At 42.2% G+C, this 14,236-nt stretch overlaps 2 protein-coding genes across 5 annotated transcripts in view; one reads left to right on the top strand and one right to left on the bottom strand.

The window, feature by feature from the left end:
• The window catches only part of Nptn (neuroplastin), an 88,579-nt gene that overhangs the window by 50,421 nt on the left and 23,922 nt on the right, over nt 1–14,236 (top strand). For 3 of the 4 annotated variants that reach the window (XM_020165631.2, XM_020165628.2, XM_074061531.1), the window contains 4 exons: nt 1,173–1,446; nt 8,210–8,231; nt 8,992–9,066; nt 9,584–10,573. In XM_020165631.2, coding sequence (XP_020021220.1) covers nt 1,173–1,446; nt 8,210–8,231; nt 8,992–9,052 — 357 coding nt within the window. In that variant the 3' untranslated portion in view covers nt 9,053–9,066; nt 9,584–10,573. Of the gene's footprint in view, nt 1–1,172; nt 1,447–8,209; nt 8,232–8,991; nt 9,067–9,583; nt 10,574–14,236 lie in introns of those variants that run through there. The other variant, XM_020165629.2, reaches the window with a different exon arrangement.
• Nucleotides 10,389–14,236, bottom strand: part of Rec114 (REC114 meiotic recombination protein) — a 102,399-nt gene continuing 98,551 nt past the window's right edge. The window contains exon 6 of the mRNA XM_020165634.2: nt 10,389–10,803. Within this exon, the coding sequence (XP_020021223.2) occupies nt 10,639–10,803 (165 nt within the window). The 3' untranslated portion in view covers nt 10,389–10,638. The remainder of the gene's footprint in view (nt 10,804–14,236) is intronic.

Genomic DNA, 14,236 nt, shown 5'->3' with positions numbered 1-14,236 from the left:
TCTCCATTTCAGTGTACCCATACTAAAATGCACACATGATTGTATGCTGTAACTAGAATAATTTGAGGGTTAATCTTTCCCTTTCCTTTCTACTATTTCTGTGTATTGTGTTACTTGTTGCAGGGTGAAGATCCATGGCCCATTTTTCCCCTGCCAGCATCCTCTGAGTGCTAGAGCTCATCCCAGCTCTACCCAAAACCCCTGCTCATGCATTCTCAACACCTCTGCCTCACATACATGCCAATCTCTGCCTGGATTGCTCCAGACCTGCTCTGTCAACTCTACCTCCATGATCCCATGCAAGTGACAGCTCTTTTCTAAAGCGTTTCCTGATTCTTTCCTGCAGTGCCTCACAGCACTCCATATACCTTCTCTCACGTTCCTTTGGCTATCTGCTTCTCTCCTGAGGTCAAACTCCTTGAGCATTTTTGTGTCATACTTCTCCATGTCTATCTCATTTTCCCTTTAGTAGGATATAAAATGTATAGGTATATATTACTAGGTATTTGTTGACTGCTTTTAAGACTACGGCTTGTAGTCTTGAAAGGAAAGGGCAATTTTGAATTTCCCCCTGCCTGAAGAGTCACTTCTTAGCATTGTTTAAGGAGACTTGTCAGGCCTTACCAAGTGTGAAATAAATGTGCTGACTTGGAAATCATCATACATGCCTGAGGTTCCCCAGGCACATGGGTGCTATGAGGGTCTGCACTTCCTCCTCCTATTATCATCTTTTCTTGGGGGAGGCGACACTGGGGTTTGAACTCAGGGCCTCATGCTTGCAATTGGCAGGTGCTCTTACCGCATGAGCCCCTCTGCCAACCTTTCCATCTTCCTGTTTGGGTTTCTTACCTGCTGTTTGAAACAGCATTCGTTAGATCGTTGGTCTTTTTTGGGTCTACAGGCAATAGGTCTCCACTTGCTTTCTGGAAGCCAGAGAAGTTCAGAGGACCAGTGGCAGGGGAGGCATGTACCTATCAGAAGCTTATTGATTTGTTGTTGTTGATATTGAAGGGAAGTCAGCATGAAGTGCTCAAAATTCCTTGAACAAACGTAGACACTGCAGTCTTATGCCAGCCAGTGGCCTGGTAAGAATGAAGGGACAGTGTCACACTTCCCTTGGCCACTAGCTCACCTATTCTGATCTTTGTGTGTCCCCACTTTTCTTCCTGCAGGACATTGTTAATACCTCTGGCCGCTTTTTTATCATCAACAAGGAGAATTACACTGAGTTGAGTATTACAAACCTGCAGATCACAGAAGACCCTGGCGAATATGAATGCAATGCTACCAACTCTATTGGCTCTGCTGCAGTTGTCACCATCCTCAGGGTACGGAGCCACCTAGCCCCACTCTGGCCTTTTTTGGGAATTCTGGCTGAAATCATCATACTTCTGGTGATCATTATTGTGTATGAGAAGAGGAAGAGGCCAGATGAGGTTCCTGATGGTAAGAACATCCCCACAAAACAGTCATGTTGGACTTCGGCCTTGGGCTTGTTTCCAAGTACTCAAAGTGGACAATGAGGATATTGGGATTCATTTCCAGTAGGAAATAAGGAAAGTTTTATACTGGTTGCTAATCTATCCTTAAGTTGTTTTTTTTTTTCTTTTTGCATTAGTGATGTTGAGCTGTAATTAGCTCCCTCTATGTTTAGGTGTTTTCCAAGCCCTAAGCCCTGCTGTTCAGGCCATATGGCAAGTGGGCAGCTGTCAGTCTCTGGGTTCAGCTCTGTCCTCCTTCAATACAGATCGTCAGGCAGATTGAGCTTGAGGAGAATCCAAGTCAAGCCTAGAAGCCACCCCAAGATTGCAGGTCACCTGTCTTTTCAGGCAGATTTAAGGTATCTAATTGGTTGTCACATGGTTGCCTGGTATAGCCCCTGTAGGTAAATGCTTCAGCTCAGTTAGACTATCACTGGAAAGCCATTGGAACAAGCCAGCCTTTGGTTCCCTTGGTTGAAAAGTTTTCAAGGCTCTCTCCCATCTGGCTTTTCTGTGTCTCTCAAACAAGATTGGTGAAGAGTGATCTGTAAACTCTCCCAGTTTAAGACAGATAACTAAGTGCTAATCCCTCAGCTGGCCCAGGATCACAGGAGGGAGTGGATAGTGGCAGCAGAACCACAGTGAATCATTAAGCATTGGAAAGAGCCAGAGCTAAATTCTTACATTCGGGGACATGCCCAGGTTCTGGAAAACCATGGGGAAATTTTGTTTTTGTTATAGGTTATAGGTTTTCATTTCTAACCTTGTGATTATAACCAGCAGGAAGCTATTTATGGAGACTTGGTACTAGTATTTCCTAACTAGCTCTACGTTCTCACCCAATAAACAAAGTTAATTGGTCAACCAACCATGACTACCTCTTGCCTATAACTGACTAGAAGAGTATCCCCTTTAATCCTGTGCAAGCTGAGCCGGGGTGATGGTGGGCTTGCTAGCTATAGTCCGGCTGTTCTGGGGTCTTTGCTTACGCATTTGTGGCTCTGTCCCACCCCAGAGTTAACGCGCCATACAGCTGAGCAACAGCATGCAGTGCCCAGCTGTCCCTGTACCGTGTATGTCAGAGGAGTGCACACTAAGGGAGGTCTGGTGCTGTCTTGGAAAGAGTGTGGTTTCAAAGGCACAGCATGGCTTTAGATTCTCTGAAAAGACATGGTTGAGAGCAACAACCACTTCCCTTGTTTCCTTTCTCAGCAGCAGCTAAATCTGTTGCTGCACTAAGTAGAGTGAGTCCTGGGACTGACAGTGATGCTGCAGGAGGACCTAGAGGTCTCCCCTCCAGATGTCCTGTCCCCAAGTGAGTTGGAGGGATGAGATAGGCTTCAGCTGGAAGCAGGGGGCCTGGAAGCATGGGGGCCTTTTACTAGTTCTCTACAACAGAGGAGGTCCTAGGAGTTTGACCTCTTGCTCTGTGGAATGAAACTGCTTTCTTGGGATTTTCATGTATTCCTGTGAGAGAGGTTCCAGTCTTCCTCATAAGAAGCAACTTTGTAGCTGGGTGTGATAACTCACGTCTGTAATCCCAGGTAGGAGGGTTGTGGTTCAAGGCCATCCTGGGCAAAATAGTTAGCAAGACCCTATCTCAAAGAAAAGCTGGGCATAGTGGTTCATAGCTATAATTCTGGTTATGCAGAGGTGTAGGTAGAAGAGTTGCTGTCCAGCGTCAACACGGACAAAGTCACAAGATCCTTCTGAAAAATAACAAAAGCAAAAAGAGCTGGAGGCATAGCTCAAGTGGTAGGTCACCTGCCTAATGAGTGCAAGGCCATGAGTTCAAACTTTACTCTGCCGAAAGAAAACAGAACCTACTTTGTTGATGAGGTTTCTATCCCAGCATATGTGGCACACCTTCAGGTTTGACTTGAGCGATAGTATTGGTTCTGACAAGTGCAGATATTCCCTGCTTCTGAACCTCAAATGGGGAACCAGTTTGTTATGGGAGCTATCGGTGGCCAGTCTTCTGAACAGCTTCCTGAAGAGAAAATAACCTCTTAAGCTAAGTTATTATAGACAGTGAATGAATCCTATGTAAGAGATGACTGCAGGGTAAGTGCAAAGTAAAACCTCCTTGCCCTGGTCTCCTAGGTGAATGCTATAAAGCAACAGCTTACTTTGTTATTGAATTGGGGATGCTGAAATGTTCACAATGCTCACCTTCTCTCTGTCCCTTCCTGACAGCCAGTGTGTTTAGGCTCCATTCTCCATCTCCACACCTGCCTTCCCTCTAGTATTTCCATCCCATAGTTTTTTCCTTTGTCACTCTACCTCTTTCTCTCAGACTCCTCCCTGTTTCCTCCCTCCTCATTTTTGCCTTCTCTCCTGGAAGTAATCTTTTGTTTTTGTTTTTTAAGTTGATTTTCTTTAGTGAGCTTTCCTTATGCTCTGGCTTTTTCTTTAGCCAGTTTCTCCTCACTCTTGAATTAATAGTGAGGACATCACCCATGTGCTTTCTTTGCATTCCCTCCCCCCAAATTTACATGTAGAAAAACATATTTACTAGCTTCTACGGATGATGCTTTTATTTGATGAAGTGGTCCATCCTATCTGATACAAACGTGGAGTGTTGAGGTGATACATTTTTCCGATAGTCACTGGGTTCTGTGTTAGCTTAGTTAGGTCACTATGAAAGTGAGAATTTTTTTGTAGGCACAATATGGTTTTTCCCTGCCAAGTAGGTGTTTTATTGTCAACACCTGTGGTTCATTTTAGACTCACCGAACTTTTTTTTTATATGAACTTCTAGTATGCATATTTTGGGGAGTTTGGTAACTCATACCCTTACTAGAAAAGCACTAAGGAAATAGGTACAAAAGTCAAAACGCAAATTTGAATGTATATAGGATATTGCGTGTGTTTCACTAGAAAAGCAGGTACTGTTTCAGATTTTTACACTGAAAATGCTTAGGCTTGAGGTTAAGCTGCTTCCTTTTAAAAAAAAAGGCCCTTGTCTTTTTATCTCCTGTAGTATACTCAGGCCATTTTACAAGTGAAACCTCACACTTCCACTGTTCTCTGAGGATCAGTGCCAAGTGTATTACCTCCATACTTACTCTTACATTCAGTGTTTTCTGGAGCAGGTGAGAATGGAACCAGTAAGAGCTTGTTTTTTCACACTTGAGTGTATTCCCTGAAAATGCTAACCATTACCCTTCCATCCATATAGCAGGGCACAGCTCAGAGCACATTTTCCGTGTTGGCTCCCTGCCGGCTCCCTGCCAGCTCCCTGCTGCCTGAACTCAGGGTGCTTTGTGTGTGCTTCCCATTCTCCCTCCCCAACTGCTCTCCCCCGCCCCCCGCCAGGAGTTGGGGATGAACCTCCTCAGTCTCCTTGGCCTTCAGTTCTAAGGACATTTTAGTGACCTCACGAGCATTTAGTAGGAACTGATTAAAGAAAAGAACTGCTAGGATCAAAGAGATTTGTTTACACACTGGTATAATTCTTAAAGGCAAGTCAAATGAACTCTTCCTTTAAGTTACTGGTGGAGAAGATACTTGAGGGTTTTTGTTGGGCAGGTGGGTGGGGGGAGAGCAATTTTAGTAGCTTTGACACATCCAAGCTCTAAGACAAATTTAAGAGCTGTTTTAATGTTCTAAAATCTATTAGATGGTCAGAGCATTAGGTAACATGAAGCTTTACAGCAGACTAAGAATGTTGGGAAAGAAGCAGGACTTTTTAGACCATATTCATTGTCTCTTAGCTGTAGGGCCATTTGGTTCAGTCCCCTTAAAGAAAAAGTACAGTAGGGTGGAACAAGCAGGAAACTGGAAGTAACCATTCAGTATCTCCAGGGCTTTGCTATTCCACTGAGAGCAGGCAAAATCTGAAGTGGATTTAAAAACCAAAAAACCCAGACTGGGTGTGGTGGCATATGCCTGTGATCCTAGCACTTGAGAGGCCAAAGCAGAAGGATTTTGAGTTTGACGCCAGCCTGGACTACATACTGAGACCCTGTCTCAAAAAAAAAAAAAAAAAAAAAAAAGAAAAAAGAAAAACAAAAAAAACTTATCTTTAGTGAGATGAATGCAGTGACAAAGGAGCTTTGACCAGAAATAAGTCTTGGTTGTTTTGACATGAAAGCTATCTTTTTGGAGATGATACTGTACCAGGTGGCCTGTTGCTTGCCGGCATTGGCATTGCAGAGCTGGGTGTTGGGGGCAGCAAGAGCTATAGTGCCTTCAGTGAGGAAGCTGCAGATAAACCAGTGTGTCCCAACTCCACCAGGAACTTCACACTCATCAGACGGATTCTAGAAGCATCTTGTTTCCATTCCCCACCCCAGTCCTCTTCCTCTCATCTAGCCAGTGGCTGTGAGTAATCCCCAGGTGGAGAGAACAGTCATTTTGTAAGGCCTGAGGGTTCGGGGTGTGTTGATATATGTCGGTTACTATGACTTCTTTTTTTTCCCCCCTCAATTGCATCAAACCCTTAAAACATGGTGGTAAGTGAGCGATATGCATGCTTTGGAGTTTGTTCAATCTCCGCTTCAGTCTATACGATGCACAGTTCATGTTAACACTTCTTCAAGTTTACTACTTCATTCACTTTCACAACTAATTTGGATTTCAGTTTGCTGTTTAATCCTCATTTACTTTGATTTTCGTACCTTCTTTTCTGTAGTTCTGTTCTTTCCCCCTCTCCTACCTTCCCCTATTAGGGGTCAAGTCATTCTTTTGTCTGACCTATAAGGGAGAATGGTGATGCAGATGAGGACTCAGTGCAGGAGAGGAGGGAGAGGGGGGCTTTCTTCTTGTTCTTTGTCAGTGTGAAAGTGGATTTGGGGAGAGAGATGAGGAGGTCCTGGGATTTTGACCACAGTGTGAATCACAGCTGCTCCCACTCACAGGCATGGCAGCTATGCCAGAGGCGCACCATTGCTAAAATGCCACCATACAGCCCTTTGCATGTGACCAGCCTGTTCAGTTGGAAAGTGATGTTTCTAATCAGATACCAGGGAATGCCCCCAATCCAAAAGAAAAAAAAAAGCCTGTGGTTTGAGGTGCTTGGGTTGGTGATGAGAGTGTTGTGCTTTGAAAAGTGAAAAGATTAGTCTGGCTATTGTGACTCTCCCTCCCCTACCTTTTATTTTAAAGTTGGGAGTAGATTGGTGATATCCTCGATTCAGCTTTCTTGCATTGGAATTTTGTATTTTTTGGTGTACAGCCAGAGCACTAAAAATACTGTTTGTTCCTGTGTCTTCTCCTTAAAATCCCCAAGGTGCTTAATTCCTAGCATGTAGCTGACTGGCCTGGTTGGGACGCAAAGCAGTAGGCTGTGGTGAGGGGAGGGTTGAGGCTGGGCTCGTGTGTTGTAGTACATGGTCTGTCTTTGTATCTCCCCTGTGCACACAGCGCACAGATGTCTTGGGTGTCTTTGAGTCCAAGTTTGTTCTCTGTACCTGTTTTGATAGTGTACTGTTGTTAGTAGTGGACTCCTGTGGACACTGGTGTGTTGCTGGCCTGTTGTTTGGCTGATGAGTCATTGGTATGTGGTTAGTTCTTTTTTTTGAAATCCTTTTTTGCTCCAGTCACTGTGTGTGCTGGTGGTGGCTTTGCCTCTCCGTTGCCTGGAAGGAACAGGTGGAGCAATGTCTCTTCTGACAGACATTACTCCTGACATGTGCTCCTGCAGACGCCTACACCGAGACTGCAATCTCCATAACTGCTTCATGTGCACCAAGCCCCCTTGTGGAATCCTGCTGAGAGTTTTTCTAGAAGCCTTCAGTGAAATCATTTAGTTCACTGAACTTTTATATATTAAAACCAAACGTAAGAGCACTTACTTGTTCACTTCCCTTTGTGGGCCTGTTTTTACTTTTTTTTTTTTTTGATGACATTTTCTCTATGTACATGTATCTGCTAAAAGGGGACTAAGTTGCCCTTAGTTGAAACAGGAAGGAAAACTTATAAATCATAAGCTCAATTTAAGAAGGCTTTGAACCTCAGATAATATAAGCTTTTTGATTAAAAAAAGAAAAAAATTATATCAAATGGCTGTCCTGGTTTTGGTCAGGGCAGAAGAGTGAGCCTGTCTTTCTATCTGGGGTTTTTTTCTAGAGGAACATCACTGCTGAACTCTCCCTGGTGTGTTTCAGAACATCCTCTGGTGTATATGTGCTTATTGCTGGCCTAGCCCAGCATAGCTGACCCAGTATTAGCTTGAACTATTGTGGCTTTCTCTTCCCCAGTCTCATTGTCTAAAAGCTCTGCTAGAGATTACAAAACAGCAAGAAAAACTTGCCCTCTGGGGAAGTGAGGATGTGTGACTACATGTACAGAGTGTACACATCCATTTACTTGCAGGGTGGAGCCAAAACCACATGCATTCCCCACGAAAAAACAAACAGCAGGATTTTACAACTGAAATGTTGGTTTGTCTTCCCATCTACTAAGAGTGAACCACTGGAACTTGAGGACAAGATGAGTACAATGATATTGCAGCCTGTCTGTCCGCTACAGTTGCAGTTTTTCATGACAAGCATTCAAAGTGTTAACTAAAACCATCGAAACAACATACCTGCCATTAAAACTTAATTCTAGAAATAACTCCATGAGTGTTTTGCACCTCCAGATGGAATGGCCTTTAATAAATGCTGTCAATAGCCATGTCTGCCACTTGCAGTTTGCTCTCGTATTGATCCTCATGCAGAGTCTTAACAGTTTTCTCCTTTCTTCTCTTCTTTCTCATGGATTTTAAAACTGAAACCATACAGATGATGAACCAGCTGGGCCAATGTAAGTACTCCATTGGACATTGATTCAACAACTTCTGCCTCAGTTATGCTGTATTTGAAGTTTAGTCAAATGGAGAACCTATGGGCACGGGGAAGACAGCATGTTGCAGAGTGGACTTGTTAGCCTGACAGTTCTGACTAAAGACCATTTGATTCCCAGGGCAGGCTGCACAGTCTTGTTCATAGCCATGTAAATGGAATACCATGCAAAAAAGTTGTTAGACATTGTACATTCCATATGTTTTAAATTGGTAATGCAGGGCACACATGAGCAATACATCCGATGCCTCAGGTTTTGCTGGACTCAATTTCCAGTTGGACTGTAGTATGGCTAAATTGTTTAGCTCCATTAGCAATTGCTGGTATCCAAGAGAGATGAGCTTCAGGTGTGGAATTAGTCCCAGATTGGCAGTGTCCTAGAGCTGGAGACTAAGAAGCAAGAGGCAAGCAAAGTGTCCAAGTTAACCAAGTGTCAGAGGGTGCAGCATGGCCAGTTGACAAATGTCTTCTGCAGTGATGCTCACCTTTGTAATAATTGGATTATAGTTTATAAATCAAAGGGAAAGTTACCTGTATATCTTCTGCTATGGGAATCAAAAGGACCTATTAATTGAAGGTATGTAGGTACAGAATAGTGTACCCACTGCTTCCTGCTATATCAGGGATGGTAGTAAGTGAAAGAGTTGCTGTATTTCCATGTGTTACACTTTCGAACATTATTACTAGTAACAATTGATGCAATGCAATTTCTTCCTCCAAAGGAAAACCAACTCTACCAACAATCACAAAGATAAAAACTTACGCCAGAGAAACACAAATTAAGCACTGCATCTAATGTAAGTATGGCCTTCCTTAGATTTAAAAATTTATTTGAAATGAATTGTGCCTCTGTTGACCTTGTTACAGATTTTTCAATAGTTGGTGTTATGTGGAGAGACCTTTTAGTTCATTTTAGAGCAGCTGATACTGGTGGAAAGGAACATTTTTCAGCTGCATTTGATGCACATGTATGTATGTGCAACACAGACAGTGTTTCAAAATACTTTGCACTTGTTTACTTGTAACAAGTGTTTTTTGTGTGTGTTTTTTTTTTTTAAAGTCACCTTCATAGGTGAATTTTTCCCAAAGAGCTATTAGCGCTGCTTTGCCTCTGAGGGCAAGACGAAGATGGTGGACAGGATGCAGCAGGTCAGAGTGCCATCCTCTTAGGCACATGGAGATCAGAATTTCACACCACATCCCTGAGCGTGTGAGCATGCTGTTTGAACCAAAGCTTTGGTGTGGCCCTTACTTGGTAGTTCTGAGTGGCAATGCATATTCCCTTTTAATTTCCAAATACTTCTCTCTCTGTAGATCTTTAGGTTCCTGAAACTGGTGGCAACATGACCTGCTAAATTTTCTGCTTGGACCTCCTTTGGTCTCTCCCTTTCAAGTGAGCAACACCACAATGACCGTCTAAAGCATGCCTTATTTAGCCTCTCCTGTAAGGGTGAACTAGCCAGGTACATTTTAAACAATGCTTCATTGTAGAAGGTGTAAACTATTTTGGGCTTGATGTGCTGTGAATGTTGCTTTTTTCCCCTTTGTTAAAATATTGAAATAGAAGTGAAAAGGTCCTCTGAGGATCAGATGTGCATGCGCCATTTTTTACTTAATGCAGCTGTTAAATTGGCAAAGCTCTAAATGCACTGCTGCCATCTAGTGATACATTTTTGTAAAGTACAGCAAAACCTACAGATATATACAATATATAAATATATATTTATATTTTTGGGGGTGGGAGAAATCCAAAATAAATGCTTGTTTCATTTTTAAGCTGCTGATATTCATTCCTTATTATATGTTGTCAGATGAGGAAACTGTGGTTTTGGTACAAAGGATAAGTAATATAAACTGAAATCTATGATTTTTAAGGGCTTAATCTATGACTTTGAGAAGCTGAAGCAGTCCACTGAAAGGATATAATGGATATATATGATTGCTTTTTAAATAACTATTTTTTTCTTTGGTTGAATCCTGTAAATTCCTAAATCCTTTTGCACTGATGTGTTGAACCTTCTTGTACATTCAATTAGGCAAACTTTTATAATTTATCTTTTGTTTTCAGTGACCCTGAAATGTTATAGCATGGTGGTATTCTATGCAACTCCAGTTACTCTTTTTGGTTTGACACTGTATTTTTTCACATTGATTTAATGGTTGATGGTAGATTTTAAACCTGATTGGGTTCTCATGCGGTACGTAATTGTAGATGCATGTACTGTGTTCTGTGTAATTGTTGAAGTGCAATGCTGTATAAAAAGTGGATCCACCTGTTTTTAACAATAAAATATTGATAAAATGGTTTGGAATAATATTCTTTATTCTAATGTATTCTTTAACGTTCCATAGTTAATATACATGGAGCATTAATCCCTCAACCCCGTCAGCTTTGTAAGTTCTTTTTCTACCTCTTCTACAAATGCAGGGAAGTTTCGATCCATGAGGCACAGGCGTAGAAAGGGGCCTAATTCTTCTGCACCCCATGTGGGTTGTTCATAGACAGGAGGCAGCTCCTCTGAGGCCAGGATAGTCTGTGGGGACACCAGAATAGTTTATTATGGGCAACACCATACCCAAAATATTGCCTTAAGATGAGGGAAACACATACCAAAAAACCTGACTGTTAATTACCTTTACAAGGGTTCTTTTACTGTTAATGTTTATAATTTTTGTATCAATATTTTCTTCTTTCCTTTTGAGACAGGGTTTCTCTCACTGTGTAGCCCAGGCTGACCTGGGTCACTACAGTTGTGTACCACCACACCTGAACTGAAGTTGCAGAATTGAGTGCCTGCTCATGAATACTGTGATAATAACATTCTGACAGATAAGAAACCCATCAGTGAACGAAGTCCAATAACTTAGTTCATGTTCTCCACTGCACAGGTGGCTGTGTGCATGTGAGCAATTCAAAGTGTAGAAACTGGCTTTTGAATGGAAGAGGGCGCAGTGGCTCAGTGCTTGCCTACAAGCACAAGGCCTGCACAGCAAAAAATACAAAATTAGGTCACATGTCTTTCTTTTGGCCATTTGAGAGATTTGACAACAGTCATGTAGCCATCACCACAAAATACAGAATACTTGACCCCCCCCGCCCCCCTCAAAATTCCCTCATGCCACCCACTGTTAAGCCTTTAAGGCTTGGTAACTCGTCTCCACACCTTATAGTTTTTCTTTCCCAGAATAGTATATGCTGTAAATTAAGTCAGTTCAGACATTCCCTTCCTTACAACTGTTCAACTTCGGGCTTTCTACTTTACAGTGGTGTGAAAGCAGTATGCATTCAGTAGAAACCATACTTCAAGTCTGGTCACTTTTGTGGGGTGGTGATAACACGGTGAGATCCTCTCATGCTGGGCAGTGGCAGCTCCCCTCACCCATGCCGCGCAGTGTGCTGTGATGTTTCATAGGTTAGATGGATTAAATGTGTTTTGTTAATGTTTTTTCTTTTGCAGTACTGGGGTTTGAACTCAGGGCCTTCACCTTGAGCTACTCTGCCAGACCTTTTTTGTGCTAGGTTTTTTTCAGGATAGGGTCTTGTGAACTATTTGCCTGGGCTGGTTTTGAACCACGATCCTCCTGATCTCTGCCTCCTGAGTAGCTATGATTACAGGTGTGAGCCACCGGTGCCCAGCTGAAATGCATTTTTGACACAGCATATTTTCAGCCTATAGTTTTATCAACATGCAAATCCCCTTGTAAGACAAGGAGCATCATGCATCGATCTGCATTGTTAATATGCCTGTAATCTATTTCTTTTTATTGCTGAGCATCCCGTTGTTGGGATGTATCACAGTCTGCACAGTTCTCGTATGGGTTTTGCTTTTTGCGATTGTGAACAAAGGTAGTATAAGCAGTCATGTATGGGTTTTTTCCTTCCCTTTTTTTTGAGATAGGGTTTTTCTATGTATGTAGCCCAGACCGGCATCAAACTTGAAATCCTCCTGCTTCTATTCTCTGAGTACTGGGATTACAGTTGTACACTACCACACCCGGCCTGAACATTAGTTTTCATTTCCCAGAAGTGGGACTGCTGGGTCATGCAGTTAAGTAGATATTTAACTCTGTAAGAAACTACCAGACTGTTCACTAGGGGGCTACACCATTTTACATTCCACCAGCAGTGTATATGAGAGTTCCAGTTGTTTCTCATCCATCTGGCACTTGGTATTGTATGTAACTTTTTCATTTTTAATTTTTGTCAGTCTAATGTTTAGAATCTCATTGTGGTTTTAATTTGCATTTCCCTAATAATGAATACTGCTGAACATCTTTTCATGCATTTATTTGCCAGCTATGTAATTTTTCTTTTTGGTAATGTGCAGTGCTTTAAGACAAGTTGGGTGTGTTGCCAACATTTAAATACTAGGAGAATTCAAATAAAAGTCTGATTGCTTGACAGTTTGGAAGATCTGGCAACAGTGGCTCCAGCTCTGATGGGATCCACTGGCTTTGGCCTTTTTGGGTCAGTATCTTACTCTTCATATCAGTCCTGTCAGGTAAGAGGCTTTGATCCCCTTTCTGTGGATGGCATGGTTCAATACTTAAGAATATAATTGATACTTCTCTAGGAACTGTCTGTAATAGAAACTTTTCTAAATTCAGATCGGCTTTTCAGATCCTGCTTAAGAGTACACAGAATACAAAAGTAACATGGAGCCCTATTCTCCAACTAGAGCCGCTGTTAACATGTCGGTATATATTCTTCCTAATTTAGTGTGTGTTTATTACAAAAATGGAATCATAATGCAGCATTGTGTCCATTCAAAAAAAAAAAGGGAGCTGTGAATATCTTCCCAGGTGACTGTTGGGGCTTGACGTCATCTTTTTAATCTCACTCATACCTGGCATTACACCGCAGTTTGGACGCTGTAGCCTATTAAGTGAAAACATATGTTGATTCCAGTTTTTTGTTATAAACAGCATTTTGATAAACATCCACATGCCCATGAAAGCTGAAATGCAGTTATAAGTAATAAAATGTAATATCAAGATTGGTATATACTGCTAAATTGCCTTCCAAAATGTTTATCCAACTGTACATTCATTAGGATGATTTATCCAAAAGTTAGTGCAAACAAGTAACATATCTGAGCTCCAAGCCTTGTGCTTTTTCTCATTTGTGCATAGTCCTTCTGTACTATGTAAATCAGCTGTCAATAAGGGTATCACACCCTACCTCGGTCCTAGTCTTTTGGCAACTCTAGTGCCTTCAGCCACTGTATCTAGTGCAAACATGGGTATGAGGAAGTCTGCCCTGCTGCTTTTTTCATTTTTCTTTTATAGTTGCTGGACTATTAAAAGAGATATGAATTCTCAGTTGTCTTCTGTGTGTGTGTGTGTGCGCGCGCGCGTACGCGCACTGGGGAGCGAACCCAGGGTCTCATACATGATAAGCAGCTGCTCTCACTGGGCTACGCCTCCAGCCCGAGCCTTCTTTCTTCCTACCTTTTCAGTTCTTTTTTCTGTGAGCGCCATATAGTTTGAGTTTGTGGGTAAGCCAGATGGAAAAAATGCCTGTTTTCTTTTTGTGCTACTGTAAACAGAGTTTAATAGATGCTTGTTAAAAAGAATTCACCCTATTGATGAACTCCATGCACAATTCTGTGGAAAGCATAAGCTGTTGACGTGAACACCTGATGCAGCCAGAGGCAGTGAGGGGAGACAGGGTCCTCATGGCCTCCTGTCAGAAAGAACAGAAGCCATCATAATGTGAATCGAGTCGTAGCAGGACTGGTGACAAAGGCTGTCTGCAAGTAGGTCAGAGGTGACATCTGAACTCTCCAAGGCTTCCACGCTCCTTAGCTGACATCTCAGCACTGAAAGTTGCCCTGCAGAAACCACTGTATGTCTAACTGGAAATCCATTTTGGTATTTTAGAATAGTTCCCAAATTTCATTTCCAAAATTTAATTGAATTCTTTTCTTTTGTTCACCCAGTCTCCTGTTGACTTCCTTAAGTAGG

The sequence above is a fragment of the Castor canadensis genome, chromosome 19, assembly GCF_047511655.1.
Source record: "Castor canadensis chromosome 19, mCasCan1.hap1v2, whole genome shotgun sequence".
Lineage (NCBI taxonomy): Eukaryota > Metazoa > Chordata > Mammalia > Rodentia > Castoridae > Castor > Castor canadensis.
Note: the sequence above shows the minus strand (reverse complement) of the source record. Positions and strands in the feature narration are given on the sequence as shown.